Source organism: Gymnoscopelus microlampas, assembly GCF_963454915.1.
Source record: "Gymnoscopelus microlampas genome assembly, chromosome: 12".
Lineage (NCBI taxonomy): Eukaryota > Metazoa > Chordata > Actinopteri > Myctophiformes > Myctophidae > Gymnoscopelus > Gymnoscopelus microlampas.
Window position 1 is genome coordinate 41,197,177 of NC_139949.1, and position 17,477 is coordinate 41,214,653.

General features: G+C 42.6%; 1 protein-coding gene across 2 annotated transcripts; it reads right to left on the reverse strand.

Annotated features, from left to right (window-relative positions):
- Positions 1 to 1,541: 1,541 nt before the first annotated feature.
- Positions 1,542 to 16,922, reverse strand: pcyox1l (prenylcysteine oxidase 1 like). 2 transcript variants are annotated; one of them, XM_084073308.1, is made up of 8 exons: positions 16,513 to 16,922; positions 11,184 to 11,390; positions 10,414 to 10,588; positions 9,414 to 9,625; positions 7,928 to 8,068; positions 6,549 to 6,960; positions 3,548 to 3,801; positions 1,542 to 1,761 (listed from the first exon to the last, which is right to left on the reverse strand). In XM_084073308.1, the coding sequence occupies exons 1-7, from the start codon at positions 16,628 to 16,630 to the stop codon at positions 3,552 to 3,554; spliced, it is 1,515 nt and encodes a 504-aa protein (XP_083929434.1). In that variant the 5' UTR covers positions 16,631 to 16,922; the 3' UTR covers positions 1,542 to 1,761; positions 3,548 to 3,551. The 2 variants fall into 2 exon arrangements, with proteins under 2 accessions (XP_083929434.1, XP_083929433.1); XM_084073307.1 differs by lacking the exon at positions 1,542 to 1,761 and having other exon boundaries at positions 3,382 to 3,801.
- Positions 16,923 to 17,477: the final 555 nt, after the last annotated feature.

A 17,477-nucleotide genomic window follows, 5' to 3' on the forward strand; every position in this document is an offset into this window, starting at 1 on the left:
CAGCTAAAGGTGGAGAATATATATGTAGTCATTTCACAACAGTGCAACTAAAACTATATCTGATGTTGATTAATCTTTAATCGTTTAATAAATACTGAGTAATAAAGAGAGCAATTATCTTTCTGTTACTGATCTGAACTCAGTAAAAATGTCTGGTATGCGATGCAGAGAAAAACATTCACAACTACAAGTTGACTCAGGTCTGTTTACCAGTAGTATTGTTATTATTTTTCAAATAATGCCTGTGGACCACAAGGTAGAGACACAGGATACTGTTGTATCATTCTATATTACTGTAATTAGGATATTTATTATTAATCTTGTTGTAGATTGTAGTAAGTTGGGTGTGCATGATCATAGTCCACCCAGTGTCAGTGGATGATCCATTGGCAACTTTATCATCATCAATTCAGTTATATAGTATACAAAACACACTAGGTAGAAACCCCTAACATTTAAAATGCTGTGCCAAATGTCAAATTTGAGTAATGATGCGTAGCAGGAAACATTAAGATTAATATTAGAAACAGCCAGGCAATTTTCAGCGGCTTTGTTAATGTGTGTACTGTATATATTGGTTATAATGAATAATGAAATTCATAATTAAGACAACTTTTAAGATGTTTCTGTTTTATTAGATAGCACAGTGGAGACAGAAGGGAAGGTGAAAGTCGGGAATACATGATGAGGAGGATTTAAGCTCAGAATGTCATAATTATGTGGTCATTATCAACTGCGCAAAAAATTTACAATAACTCATTGCATTTTTCCCTTCATCATGTAAATACCATTGGCTACATGCTGGTTAAATAGCCATGGCAATCATAGTGTAGAGCACCAGTAATTAGCTGAGAACAGAAGCAAGGGAGCGGTATCTTTCCAGTCCAGTATTTAATAGAGCACTGGGACATTATACTGTAACTCTATGACTGGGACTAGCTATGTAAGTGCACTAGAGTTCCCTACTGGGCGGGACTTCTTTTGCTCTACATTAGAAGAGTTGGGAACGGTGGGCATAGTCACATTCTAATACAGGGGCGCAGTCTCAAGCGAACTTGAGCCACGAGAGGCACCACCGAACGTTGCGAAGTTCGCTTGTGCCTACTCAGCCCCGTCCGAGTCACGTACCAAAAGGCACAGAATCGTAAATCATGTTGTGGGGACTGCGTTTGCCCCAACTTCCAGTCAATGTGAATACTGGTCAATCACAGCGCGTCTTTGCCGGGACATCCCCAACTCCTGTGCGATAACATAGCTCGCTAGGGATTAACAACAACACTATTAGGTACTTCTCAAAAAAACTGAGAGCATGACCGTTCAGTACATCTTAATGGGACTTAATGTGATTTATGTCGACACTCCTGCATCACTTATGGATGGCATTACACTTCGGTCCTTGAGCTTTCAACAAAGATAGAATCCATCGCCCTGTGATAGCTACATAAATGCATTGATTTAGAGGGAGGAATTTTACTGAGCTCTCCCTGTCCAATTTGACTGTGTGTCTGTCAACAGAGAAACTGTACAGGAAATAAAGTTATAGGAGGGGTTATAGGGGTTACAGTTATAGGAGGGTGATGATTAGAACAAAATAGTATGTAATAGGAGGGTGATGATTAGAACAAAATAGTATGTAATTGCGAATGGGGTGAATACCTTTTACAGCAACATTATCATGTAATGTACGGTACATATCTGTTTCTGTCGAATAGTCCATAGTCCAGACATCATCCAATGCATTGCTGATAAAGATTTGATGGCCTAAATGTCAAATGACAAAAACAGACTCAGAGATTCTTTTAGGGGTCCGAAGGCTTTGAGGCAATAGATTCAATCATTGTTATCTCCCATGACAGTAAAACCTTGTGAGCAGGCCAAAAACTTGTGTGTGATTATCAATGCTGATCTTAACCTTCGGAAGGACATAACTAATATATTCAAGACTGCTTTATATCATCTAGGAATATATCTAAATTTAGATGCTTCCTGTCATGGTCAGATTCTGAAAAGCTGGCTCATGCTTTTATTTCTAGTACACTTGATTATGAATTCTGCAACCAGAGTATCCTGAATACAGACCAAACAGATCCCTAATCATCATAAAATATATACCTAGAATACATTCTAAATCAGATTATGATTATGGTCCTACTCTCTGGAATTCTCAACCACTTTAAATAAGGTCTGCAACAAGAGCGTCTTCTTTTGAAAGCAGAATAAAACATATCTCTTTTTTATAATGTTTTAGTTAGGTTTAAAGTGTGTGGTTATCTTATTCCTTTTTATTGTACTGTTTACTGTAATACATTCTTGTGTTATGTTTTTATATTATTGTATAAGTTTTCATATGCAATACCTCCTATTTTACATGTTCCTATCTTATATCTTTTGCCATGTTTGATCTTTGCCTATTTTGTATTTTTATTTTGAAGTACAGTGAGTCTTCGTCTGTCTTATGAAATGTACTATACTAGAGGTTACGGCCACTACACACTAAAACGCTAACGGAGGCTGCATTACACTTCCGCCATGTGATGAGCCTACACTTCCGCCACGTGCTCTGGTCCGTAGCTTTTAGCGGTTATTAGCTGACTATTAGCATCGTCTATGGGAAAGGCCACGTTAACGGTTAGCGATTATTAGCTTACTATTAGCATCGGCTATGGGAAAGCCCATGTTAAGGGTTAGCGATTATTAGCTTAGTATAAGCATCGTCTATCGGAGGCTACATTACACTTCCGCCACGTGATCAGGCCTAGCCAATCACAGTCGTCACGTGATCAGGCCTAGCCAATCACAGTATAAATGCGGATGAACAGGCGTGGAATTATGCCAATTGTATATTTAGATTAAAAAGAGAACAGTGCTCTTAGGGTTTGGAGGTTGGAGTAATGATAGCAAACCAGCAAGGCTATTATTTCATTCGGTGCCGCAGATGGACTTGACAAAAGTCAACATGTCACCGACAGATATACCTTCTCACTCAGCTCAGTATACCTGACGAAGGCCACATAGGCTGAAACGTTTTTGTTTTTTTGACCGCGCTATTATTAAATTATGTTGGTTACATCAAGACGGTCTGCGGACCTTCTCCTTTGGTTCACAGTTCATCTAGTTTGATCCAGCACCAAATGTTTGGATGTGCGTGCACTTCTTAACCACTATACAACAGAGTTTTAAACACAGTCTGGAGACATGTGTGGTATGCCATCATGCTAGTCCTCAAGGCATTGAGATACAATTAGGGAGAGGAAGAGAAAGCATTATTTCAGTTGTTGACGCAGCACCAGAGAGTAATATTAAGTTTCTTTAACTCTAAGAGCGTGTTACATCCCCGTAATGATCCATCTGGTTCCTAACGATCAATAATTTAGCTCAAAAGGTACAAACCCTCAATGGTCCATTTGGTTCCTAACTATCAATAACTTAGCTGGGGACCCCGTGGAGCCCCCTCAAGGCCCCCTGGGGGGGGGTCCCTGGACCCCACACTGAGAACCAGTACAGTAGGTTAAAAGGGTCCTGAGACAGGCTAGGCTTAGAGACGTACACGGTCATAGTTCGGTCTTGATCCTGTGCATCAGGTCTTTCTGGTCCACCATGTCCGTCTGTCTGGTCCAGCGGTGGTAGGCCAGCAGGGCTATGTTCTTGGCGGCCACCGAGCTCATCTCCATGGCGCTGCCGGCCCACTCGATCCCGTTGAGGTAGTAGAGGTTGGGGTGGAGCTCCACCGGCGGCAGGCCCTGGCCACTGCCGTAGCTAGGATAGGCCTGCCACTCTGTCACCTGCACCGAGTAGTAGGACCTGGAGGAAGGAAGGACACCGTCCGTCAGAGTATTGTCATCATGTTAACATATACATGTTCAATGTCATTGTGTCCCCTGTGCTGCATGCACCGATGAATGAACTGAAGTTCAGCTGTTGGACTACTGACACATTTCGATAAGAAACAACCAGCCAAATCTAGCAGCACCGTTACTAGGTCACGCAAAGTTTTTGACAAAACGTGACATGTTTTGTGACTTCCACCGACACGCCAATTTTAATATAAGATAAGATTAATTACAACTAAGATGGTTGTAATTAATGCTATTAATGATTGAAGAATAGAGAGCAGACATACATTTGTTGTGTTTTTTTGTCTTTTGGAACACCTCTTGTCGTGGTCGCGTGCTTCTATGTGTGTGTGTGTGTGTGTGTGTGTGTGTGTGTGTGTGTGTGTGTGTGTGTCATGGTTTGCCCAAATATGGATTTTTTTGTTGTGGTATTATCACTTTAATACATTTTTTATCACAATTTGCATTATGCTGATAAACCAAACCAATTATGCCACACTACTAAGCATAAATGAATAAATCAGCAGTACTGTACGTACATCACGAGAGAAGGTGGCAGGAAACTAAGACGTGAAGATAGGTATACAAGTGTCTACATACGGATCAGCTGATAGAGCTGAACTTCAGGACCCTCCTAAGGGAGATGCCATCTGGTAAATACTTTTTATTAACGGATGGACGGATTGTGGTTTAAGAGCTTTATTACTGCAGTCCCTTGACCCTGACTTTATTTCTTCAAACGAAACACATGTGTGTAGATGGTATTCTTGCTTTAAGATTTGAACATAGAGTATCACAATATGTTTTTGTTATTTTTAGCGGTGCCAACCGCTCTATACGTGGCTTTGTCTCCGTGTCTGTGTGTATGAGCCTGGGATGAGCACGGCAAAGAAGCAACACATACAAACACACGCACACACACACACACACACACACACACGGACTTGGAGATTGCCTATGCCATCTCTCCTCTCATTTGCCACACGTGCCACCGGTTATCAAAGAGGGGTCCAGGGACCCCCAGGGACATCCGCCCGTATGAGCACGGGATGAGCACGGGATTTTAAACAGCTATAACTCCAGTTTGCAGCATGCCACCAAGTCCAAATTTGGTATGTGGACTTAGACCACCAATACGGGCCGAGCATGAATTGCTCAAGCCCCGCCCCCTTTGTCTTCCCATTGGCTGGCCTTTAAACAGCCATAACTCAAGTTCGCAGCATGCTACGGACTACACATTTTGGACATGGACTAAAACCACCAATAGGGACAAACTGTAATTACTTGAGCCCCGCCCCCTCTGTCTATACGTGGCTTTGTCTCCGTGGGCTGGGCTTTAAACAGCCATTATTCCAGTTTGCAGCATGCTACCAAGTACAAATTTGGTAAGTGGACTCAGACCACCAATAGGGACGAACTGAAATGAGTTAAGCCCCGCCCCAAAGGCACCGCTTCCTTCACACAGGGTGTGATTTTTTCATGTTACCTATCACCAGAAGACTCTGCACGAGTTTAAACGGTGCCAAGATATCTTTAATAAAATATTACGTTTCTTTAAGCAGAGATTCAATAGCAATGCATTTGGAACAGCTTCAGTAACAATCCTTCAACAATCCTAAAAAAATCGGGAGTGAAATAATCAACTGGGTCGATACCTATGGAGGTAAGATTACCTAATGGTGACTTGGAGGATAGTACTGAAAGAGTTCTGAAAATATGGGAAAGTGAATTTGCTAATTTGTATTCAGGACACTATATCCCACCCATCTTTGATGAGAGTTTTCTGGCCAACATCAGTAATTCCAAAGATGGGAGATGGATCAGGATGGATATGTTGTAAACAAAACTCTTAAATGGTAATCTTACCTTAGAAGAAGCTACAAGGGCCATTGATAAAGGAAAAAATGGAAAAGCGGCTGGAATAGAGGGCCTTTATAATTAAGTTCTTAAAGTTCCCAAGATATTGCCTGTTTTGTTTAGTTTAGTTTATTTCAGACATGTTTCAAATATGGTATTATCCCTTCCCTTTGGTATAAGTCTATCATTAAACCGATTCCTAAGTCTGTCTCCTGTTAAGATGTGAGGTGTATTTATGTAATCTGCCATGTACAGTCTGAAGCTTGAGTGTTTTAGTTTGTTATTGATTTGATCATTGTTTGTGAATTATCATGTCGGTTCATTGTGTTCTGTAAGTCCATATGGGCTGGGCTTCCTTGGAAGCATGACACTTTAATAAAGAAAAATCATCAAATCATCATTAGTCCCAGACTGACCCACTATTGTGGGAGGGAGTTAAAACAAGCCAACAGGCTGACAAAAATGTTAACTGAGGCTACAAAATGCAATCCTTTTACTTGAATTAAACACATTTACGGACAGGAATTCTTCCACACGGTGCCTGTATTACAGTGTAATAGTTTATTTTATTATTATTATCATTATTTTTTGGCTTTTATTGATAGGATAGGATAGTAGGCTGACAGAAAACAGGGAGAGAGATGGGGGTTGACATGCAGCAAAGGCTACGCCAGCGGTCCAGGACTCAGTGTACTAGTTTAGTCTCAAAGTGGGGTCCGAGGGCCCTCAGGGTTCCTTAAGGGGGTTCCTGATAGTGTGTACAAAATGGTGTGTACAAAAATGGAACCAAATCAGAGTTACAGGGGTTCCTTGAAATCAAAACGTTTGAGAACCACCAAACAAAGAGATCCAACTGACCTGAACAGCGTCTTGAGTTGGCTCTTGTCCAGGGGTTGTGGCGAGAACACCTTGTAGACGCCGGCCTCCTGCGGCTGCTTGCGTCTGAAGCCCACCGAGATGTTGACGGGACACACGCTGGCCGCGCTGTTGAAGAACAACTGGTCCGTGTCGGTGGTCAGCACGCTGGCGAAGGGGAACAGCCGAGGGTCCGGGAAGCCAAAGAACGAGGTGTTGAGGTAGCCGTGCACCACGGTGGCCACCGTGCGCTGGTAGTCGCCCGGCAGCGGATCGAGCGGCAGCGAGAAGCCGTGGAAGTGGACCCCGGAGCCCACGCTGGCCTGGAGGGGCGTGGCCAACACCACGATGTCATACGTCTCTGTCCCTTCCCCCACTGGCGTGGTGAAGCCCAGCTGGTATTGGACCGAATCCCCTGTAGGAGGACATATGACATCACATAGACCAGTGGTTCTCAACATGTGGGTCTGGACCCCCAGGGGGGTCCCCAAATGATTCTAGGAGGGTACCCAGATGATTTGCTTAATGTAACATTGTTTTCTCACTCAACACTAAACAAACCAACATACAGTATAAGTGTATACAGGGTATCTGCACATTTCTAAAGTGACAATTTAAGGACTTTGAAGAACTTACTATAGAAACTATACTATATAAAAATTGTCAAACATTGGCCAAATTGTCAAATATTCCCTAAGAAAATGGTAAACATTTTGAAGAAAATGTTGTGAAAATAGCAGCTCTACAAGGCGTGGTGAGGCGTTGTGAGCATGTAAATCAGCTATTTTCATAATATTTATCTATTCACCTGTTTCCTAGGCTGTGTGTTTTCCACTTCCTGTCGATTTGATCCAATGAAATCCAATGAAACTGGTCAGATGACCAATGATATCCAATGAAATCGACAGGAAGTGGAAAACACACAGCCTAGGAAACAGGTGAATAGAACCGAGTCAAACTAAATGTAATGCCTCAACTCAATTTCAAGTGCTTGTCAGGGTGGGGGGTCCCCAGTTCAAATATGATTATTATTAATTCTCAATTTCAAGTGCTTGTCAGGGTGGGGGGTCCCCAGTTCAAATATGATTATTTTTGGGGGTCGCGGCCTGAAAAGTTAGAGAACCACTGACATAGACCAGTGGTTCACATTAAAGGGGGGTCTGAGGACCCCCCCAGGGAACCTTAGATTGCAGATCTGCTATTTCTTTTAAAGCGTGAAAATTTGTGAAAATCTTTGATTACATATATTTTTTACTCAAATCTTTGCTTCCGTAGGTCCCTGGCACAAAACATTTTTGAGATGATGGGGGTCCGGTCCACAGACAAATACATATCAATTTGGGGGTCCTTGACATGAAAAGGTTTGAGAAACGCTGGCCTACCAGAGCGGACAGGGGAGATGGAGTCGACCCGGGCCTGCAGCAGGTTGGCATTAGCTTGCTTCAGCAGACCAGAGCAGACCAGCTTGTTGCCTCCTTCCACTGCCCACAGGTTGGTCTGGGCACCGGCTAGAGACACAGCACCTGGAATGTACATGTGCACAACATATATGCACATAATGTTGTTATTCTGGTGTTTTTATATGTGGGGACTACGGATGGAAATGAGCTTCTAGCTAAATCCGGCATGTTTACATGAGATCATGTAAACATGCCGATGTAAACATTCTTCGAGTACGTGTATTGAATGTTCATTAACTCATTTTCTGCCAATAACGCATATATGCGTTCTATAGAATCCATCACTTGCCTGCCAATAACGCATATATGCGTTTTTAGAAAAAAAAAATAATAATAAATACATTTGACCCAAAGACCAAGGAGATATGATTTTTCGAAGATCTAGACTCCTATCCACTTCCTTGTTAACTTAAAACTTAAAAATTCTGTATCTCGGCTCCTGAGTACTTTTTGGGCGGTGCAACCGCCCCTATATGTGAGGTTTGGACATCGACCCAATTGCACCCCCCCCAACCCTGCGCTGTGATTGGCCACCACTGTACCCCCCTAACCCTGCACCGTGATTGGCCACCATGACTCTATTCAGGACCGTGATTGGCTAGAAACACATGACACATGTGCATAGCCCTATAAATAGGACTATGCACTTAAAAAAACACTTTTATGTTTTTCTTTTTAAGTGAATCACTTCCATCACTGTGATGACCACTGTGACCACACCGCCCACTTCACACTGGGTGTGATTTTTTAATTTCAATGAAAAATCTCTGGCAGACAACTGCAAAAAATCTGAAATAACTCAGGCAGGTTAAGTGTTAACGTGCACACTGTCCCGTAAATAAAACAAGTAAAGTAAGTAACTAAGTAAGCACACGCACACGCACGCACACACACACACACACACACACACACACACACACACACACACACACACACACACACACACACACACACACACACACACACACACACACACACACACACACACACACACACACACACACACACACACAAGTTTTAAATACATTGAAGACTATTTATTCAATTATATTTATCCATATTTAACCACATGAACTCTAGAATCCCTCTTGAGGGCATGTCATAATAGGCAATTATTTTGTAATACTAATCTAAATCTACAAAGTAACATTGCTCACTTGCTTGTGAGATGTAGTGGAGTCGAACTATAAAGTATTGAAAAATAGACATTCTCAAGTAAATGTACCAAGTTAAAAAATTAAATAATAATAATAATAACAATATCTCAAATTTATATAGCTCTTTTCTAAGTACCCAAAGACGCCTTACATGGGAAACAACAAAAGAAAATCTTCTTTATTAGGAAAAACACTAAGAAAGGCTAAGCCTGTGGAATAATAGTTACTTTCTACCACTCCCTCCCACTGACCTACAAACGCGGGGATGCTGACATTCTGTCCGTAGTTGACCCTCATGATAGGCGCGATCACCTCGTCTATGAAGCGCTGTGACACGCCCAGCTCCAGCAGCGAATCAGAGAGCGGTCGCCGGGTCATGTTGATGAAGCCACTCCCACCCAGCGAGGCCAGCAGCTCCTCCACCGAACTGAAGGCGTGGCCATGAGCCTGGTACTTATAAATCCTAAAACACACACGCACGCATGCACACGCATATTAGAAAGGAAGAGAGGCCCCCTGTCCGGGCACCTAGGCTCCATTGCAGCCTGACAGCGTGTCACGGGTTCGAGACCTGATCCCGACGACCATTTGCAGCATATCACTCCCTGTCTCTCTCTCCCCATTTCCTGCCTATGTGTACTGTACAATATCAACAACAAAGAAAGGAAGAGAGAAAGTGGATGTGGAGTAGGCTACTGCAATCGATTATTTAGTTAGCGTTTAGTCTATTACTTTTCAAATGAATTCAATCATCAAATAATTGGCTTAGGAATGTGACAACAACTAAAAATTCAAGACCTCATGACCTTCGCTCTTCAAACACCAACCTCCTCCAAGCTACAGACCATGGGCGACCGGGCTTTTTGCTTAGTCGCCCCTGAACTGTGGCGACCCTCCCTGTCCACCTGAGAGCACCACAGTCGGTTGACAGCTTTAAGAGAGGACTAAAGACCTACCTTTTTAACAAAGCATTTTTTAGCTACACTGGTTTTACCTCTAGGCTATGCCCCATGTTTTAATTGTTTTTGTTCAGTTTCTCAGATGTTTTTAATGGTGTGATGTTTCTTTTTATGCAACTGCCTATTGTAGCACTTTGAGATTTTTCAAATGTAAAGTGCATTATAAATAAAATCCATTATTATTATTATTTAGGTGTGTAATTGATAGAAAATGTCAGATCCTGTGTCTCGGTGAGACATGAGAGAGAGACAAGTAAACTAGTATAGTGTTGGTAGCGTAACACCAGCCTACCTCATGAACTTCTCCATGATCTCCTCCACCCACATCTGCAGGCGGATGAAACTGATGCCGTAGCGCCACCACAGACGGAACAGGTCCAGCAGGTACCAGTCCGTCTCCTCCAGGATCACCTCCTCGCCGTTAAACACCGCTGTCTTACCCGCAACGCTGCGGCGGTACTTCAGACCTGATGAAGGCAAACACATGCACGCGTACACACACACACACCATGCATATACAAAGGTAGAATACAGATACACATATCGACATCACATACATAGTCACTGTCAGGTGGAAAGCTTTTATGTCTAAAAACTTAACTTTTCAGGGGATGGAAAGTGTTCATGGATCCAACGTAATTATTATTTAGTCACAACCTCTTGTTAATAATTTTCATTGATTAAATAGCAATAAAGCCCACAGACATACTTAACCACTTTCAATCTGGCATCCCTATTTTGGGCATGACATTACAGGTGAAATCCTTTCCAAAAATAGCACGTTTGTGTTGTCTAATGGGGTCATTGTGTTTGCATATTCTGACACATTGCAGCACTTTGCAATGTGAACAAGGCAATATTGCAATGTCTAGCGCTAGTATCTTGTCCTCAATAGTAGGCTACTGCTACTAACAGACTCTGCGCCCAAACGAGTGTTGTGGTGTGTGTGTGTGTGTGTGTGTGTGTGTGTGTGTGTGTGTGTGTGTGTGTGTGTGTGTGTGTGTGTGTGTGTGTGTGTGTGTGTGTGTGTGTGTGTGTGTGTGTGTGTGTGTGTAAACTCACCAAGTTGTTTGACAAAGTCCTGCATATGAAGGTTGAGGGAGTGGATGATGGAGCCTCCAGACTCATATTCGTTGTGATTGACCGTCACCGTGGCCAGACGACCTCCGACCTGGCCCTTCTCATACACGTCCACTTGGACCTCAGGGCCAAAGTGCTGGCGCAGGAAATGTGCTGTGGCACTGCCGCCTATCCCCGCCCCAACCACCGCTGGACCACAGAGACACAACGAAGAGAGAGAAAGAATATAATAAATCGTTGGGCAGAAACCTCATAAAGGATCCTTGTGAAAAACTTTAAGAATAATATAGGCCTGTATAGGATAATAACATTTTATTCCACAGCTTATTCAACAGTAACTACACGACATCTGGGTTAAAATGCAATCTAATTTTCAATGTAATTATTAGTGAGTCTGCAGTGGGGCAAGAGAGACTCTCATGATCTTGAATGCAGATCATGCATTACAGCATCTCACCAACTTAGTGTCTTTTATTTCTATCGTCTTCTGAATAGAACGATATATTGTGCAAATTGCAGAATTATCCATTCCAAAGACGAGTTACTATGAGTTATTATACTCATTCGAGGGGATACAGGATAGGTGGGCACCTCAATGTAGCCTAAAATTGGCTATTTTAGACAAAATGTAAAAAGAAAATTACATTTGAAAAATCTTGCTTAATGTAAAGTATACATGATGTGAACATGCATGGTACATCATTATCAGACTTAATGTTATCCTTCAACTTCCTGTTTATGCCCCAAAATGACTGGATATACAGGTTTTGTAGCAATTTGTAGCAATTGTAGAAATACTAGAGGTTCGAGAACACTTGTTGACTTGTTGTCAACCAGGCTCAAGTGAGGTGCCATTGATTGGAGAGACCTATTATACACCTATATATTTAACTCTGAGAGTGTACAAATGGAACCAAATGGACCCTGCACTCTCAGAGTTATAGACCTAATATAAGGTCCATCTTCTGGACCCCCTGGTGGTCCCCCGGAGTCGGACCCTACATTGGAGAACCAGCCTTGATGAATTGAATACATATAGCGGAGCAGCTAAGTGCTACGATCTTTCAATTTATGATACAAGCGTGAAAATTGGCGTGAGCAGTCTCCATGGGTCACTTGACAAGAAAATTGTCCGAGGCAGTTGTAATTTCAAGATGGCGGCCATTTTTCAAGATGGCCGACACCTTAGTGGGCAGTTAAGTGATATGATGGTTTATTTGGTGATACAAGCATGAAAATTGGCATGAGCAGTCTCTGTGGGTCACTTGACAATAGGCCACCCACAGCTACTTGAAATTCCAAGATGGCGGCCATTTTTCAAGATGGCCAACACTTTAGTGGAGCAAATAAGTTATATAATGGTTTATTTGGTGATACAAGCATGAAAATTGGCATGAGCAGTCTCTGTGGGTCACTTGACAATAGGCCACCCACAGCTACTTGAAATTCCAAGATGGCGGCCATTTTTCAAGATGGCCAACACTTTAGTGGAGCAAATAAGTTATATAATGGTTTATTTGGTGATACAAGCATGAAAATTGGCATGAGCAGTCTCTGTGGGTCACTTGACAATAGGCCACCCACAGCTACTTGAAATTCCAAGATGGCGGCCATTTGTCAAGATGGCCAACACTTTAGTGGAGCAATTAAGTTATATAATGGTTTAATTGGTGATACAGGCATTACAATTGGCATGAGCAGTCTCTAAGGGTTGCTTGACAAGAAAACACTCACATCCACTTGAAATTTCTATTTTCAAGATGGCCGCCCCCTGGATCCTCAAAAGATACATTTTCTCATAGAAATGTATGTTTTTTTTTTCATTAAGGGCAATTATACGATTATTGTTATTATGCTAAAGAACAACTTTTAACACATCACAATACAGTTGTGTTGATTTGTTGAGATCGCACGGGATTTAAATGGCATTGGATGAACGATCGGACTAAGTGTAGGGTTAAGGCACGAACTTAGTCGTATCCCATACATCAAAGTGCTTGGTAAAAGGTGGTAAAAGGATAAACCCTCGGCCTATGCCTATGCTGCAGACATGGCAGAAGCCATCATAACAGTTGAGAAAACTAACTGGGACAGATGTTTCATTTGTCAGCAGGTCACCAAGGAAAAACTCATTCAGCCGAGTTTATTCAACAGAGAGCAAGATCGTACTGGTTATGATACCATTGCAAGAAATGTTCCATTATTTCATAAGATCAATGCTCTGCCTATCTTACTTAGTCTAACCCGACTAGATGAAGGTGATGGCGTAGAAAGCACATTGACAAGAAACAGAGCAAAATATAATTTAAGCTGTAAACTTAGGTTCAACAACACAGAGCTGGAAAGGGCCCAAAAGAGAGCATCTACATCTTGATCTCTTTGCCAGAAAGCAAAGACATAATGACTTGATCCCACCAACTCAAGCAGCACTCAAAGAGCATGCCAAACGTGCTTCTTATGAGGCTGGATACGTGTGGGGACAGGCATTGAAGCGACATCCACAAATGCCGAGCCCATCTGACTGGGGATGGGTGGAACAGGACGAGAAGTGGAAAGTCTTCTGGACTCCACTTCCAACTATTGCGGAGAGTTGTTGGGAGTTGACCAAATGTGGGTGCACCAAGGCATGTACTGGAAGGTGTAAGTGCTTCAGATATGGACTCAGTTGCACATGCCTATGTAGTTGCCCCTGCTAGAACCTATTTGCATGTTTATTTTGCCAGAGTTGTTCCCCGTTGTCCTCTGTGTTTTCAAGTGTAGGCCTATTAGTGTGTAATTTTCAGTTGTTACTTTGTAACATTGCTTCCACTGCCTTCCACTGCCATACGTAACAGTGAAGCACATTTTCAGTTTAGTTCTTTAGTATAGGTTTGTCATGGTTCTGTGGCTACTGCCATTCAGTATTAGCCATTGCTCAATTATAATGTTGGAGCACTGTCCATTCAGCACCACAACTGTGCTAATCAGCACCACAACTGTGCTCATTTTTTAGTCATATTTTTTGTTTCCCCATTTCTTAGTATTTATTTGACACATGTAATGGCTGTTAGTTAAAAAATAAAACATAAATCCTCCCTTGTGACTGTTACCTTGTCGTGGTAAGGGAGCTTGTGTACCTCAGTGAACCCTGAGAGCTATGCCAGTGGGAGGCAACTCCTACAGGTTTTACCAAACTGGACAGGTTGTGGGCGAGGAGTCAGACAAAACACAGTCAAACAACCTCTCTTGACAGAGCTTTTTGAGGAACCCAATACATTTCTTTTTTTTTTTAAACTTACATTTTTATACCACGATTTTGTAACCCTATTTTTAACACCCAGTGCCAATTGTCTATGTAATCCTGGGCACTACCTTCCCTCTGCCAACCTAGGGAGGCCAGGGCCGAGCTCATGCCTCCTTCAATGCATGAGAGCCAACTGACCTTCTTGTCACCTGACAGGGGGGTGTTTCCCTGGTAGGACGTAGCGCGTGGAAGGAACACGTTATTCCAACCAGTTCCCTTCCCCTCCATCAGGCGCCCCGGCTGGCCAGGGGGAGGCAGTATAGTGACCAGGATTACTGCATGTTTTTGTGAGGGTACCTACCCTAGGAGACACGGGGAGAACATGCAAACTCCACACAGAAAGGCCCTTTCGCCAACCCCGCCTAGGGTATGGGCGCTGATGACGCAGAGGAGAGAACACGCCCCCAGTGCCCACAGCGTCCCCTGTGGGAATCGAACCCAGGACCTTCTAGCTGTGAGGCGACAGCGCTACCGACTGCACCACCGTGCCCCCAACCCAATACATTTCTATGAGAAAAAGGTATCATTTAAAGATCCACATGGCGGGCGGCAGTCATCTTGAAATTTCAAGTGGTGGTTGTGGGGTTTCTTGTCAAATGACATTTTGAGACGGCTCATGGCAATTGTCATGCTTGTATCACCAACTAAATGATTTCTTAAGCTTAACCGCTCCACTAAGGTGGTGGCCATCTTGAAAAATGGCCGCCATCTTGAAATTTCAAGTAGCTGTGGGTGGCTTATTGTCAAGTGACCCACAGAGACTGCTCATGCCAATTTTCATGCTTGTATCACCAAATGAACCATTATATAACTTAAATGCTCCACTAAAGTGTCGGCCATCTTGAAAAATGGCCGCCATCTTGAAATTTCAAGTAGCTGTGGGTGGCATATTGTCAAGTGACCCACCGAGACTGCTCGTGCCAATTTCCATGCTTGTATCACCAAATGAACCATTATATAACTTAATTGCTCCACTAAAGTGTTGGCCATCTTGAAAAATGGCCGCCATGTTGAAATGTCAAGTAGCTGTGGGTGGCCTATTGTCAAGTGACCCACAGAGACTATTCATGCCAATTTTCATGCTTGTATCACCAAATAAACCATCATATCACTTAACTGCCCACTAAGGTGTCGGCCATCTTGAAAAATGGCCGCCATCTTGAAATTACAACTGCCTCGGACAATTTTCTTGTCTAGTGACCCATGGAGAGTGCTCATGCCAATTTTCACGCTTGTATCATCAACTGAAAGATTCTGCCAATAAAAAGCATTTAGCCGCTCCACTAGTAGGACCACAATGGAAACACGCCTTTGTGTTATCCTTTAATTAGCACAATTGTATAACCGTGCCACTGTACGATTTTGCAAACTGTTAATAAAAGTATTCAATCAAACCAGTGCGCTAAACCAATCACAGCACCGATCGATCGATCGTACCCCCTGGAGGGTGGGATCTAAACTCTCTGCTCTTCATCATAGCCATGGATCACACGACGGTCGTCATGGATGAACTTCAACGTAGTGTTTGTACTTTCTCCCTCTTTGGCCCGCACATCTACATAAACGTTCAGATTTCAAATATAAAGTGCTTACCCCATGGCCGCAGATGTTACAATTACCCTCTGAAGTACCCGTATCTTCCGTATTGTTCAATAAAAAGCATTTTAATCCGATCGGTGGCCATTTTCTCATAATATAATGTATCAGGGAGGGTGCAATACATCTCCCAACCGATAGAGTCGCGTAGTTGAAAGCGTGAGAAAATACGGAGAAAATGGCCACCGATCGGATTAAAATGCTTTTTTATTGAACAACACGAAAGATACGGGTACTTCTGAGGGCCCGTACATAATTGCAACATCCGTGTCCATGGGGTAAGCACTTTATATTTGAAATAAGAACGTTTATGTAGATGTATGGGACAAAAATGGAAAGAGTGCAAACACCAGGTTGAAGTCCATCCATGACTGTCATGATATGACAGTCATGTTAGGGCTAATGCTCTTCACATCTCTTTCCTCCACTTGCCTATTTTTGACGGCGGAGCTCCGTCCAGGTGAGCTGATCCCGGGTCAGCGTGGACCTGGACCGACGCCCCCATCAGGACCAGAACCAGGAGCATCGGAGGCAGACAGAGCAGCAGCATGGCCAACAGAGAACACACACACACCCTGGCCCAGGTCCTGGCAGGACCACAACAACGTGCTGCTGCAGCAAGGGCGGCGATCACTGCATTGTCATCATTTTATATACGTACGTCCATCTAGTCCTGGTTTGTTAAACTTAACTCTACCGTAGCAATTCACCCCTCAAACTATGTTGTTTCTATGAATCGTATATACGTATCGTATCGGGCGCAGGATCTCAAATAAAAAGTGATTTTAAAAGCCTATTAAATAGACGGTGATGATGTAGATGATGCAGATGATAGCCTTGCAGTGCAGTCATCCTGGTACAATATCCGGCAACATTGACATCACGTGACATTCAGTCGCGTGAAGTAACTAAGTGCATGTTGAGGTACTTACTTTCTTCAGTATTTACAATTTTCAATAATTATATTTCTACTCCCCTACATCTTAGAGGAATGATTATATTTCTACTCCACTACAGTTCTATGAAAAACGTTAGTAGTTACTTTGTAGATTTTGATTATTACAAAACATACACTAACCACTTCAGACCTATGTATATTTCAGTATTCAATTCAGACCATATTTCGGCCATTTGAAAATAGCAGATCTACAAGCTCACAATGCGTTGCTGTGAGCTTGTAGATCTGCTATTTTCAAAAGATTATTTTATACATTTTGAACTTGTGAAATGGGACTTTCTGCACAATGTGAGTACTGTTGGTACTTTAAGTATTTCTATATTGTAGTATTGATACTTCTATTGAAGTAGAAAAATAATGTGTACTTTTTCCACCACTGGTGATCTAATCATACAACCAATCACATCTGGCTGAGCCTGGTCTCCTGAGAATAAAATAT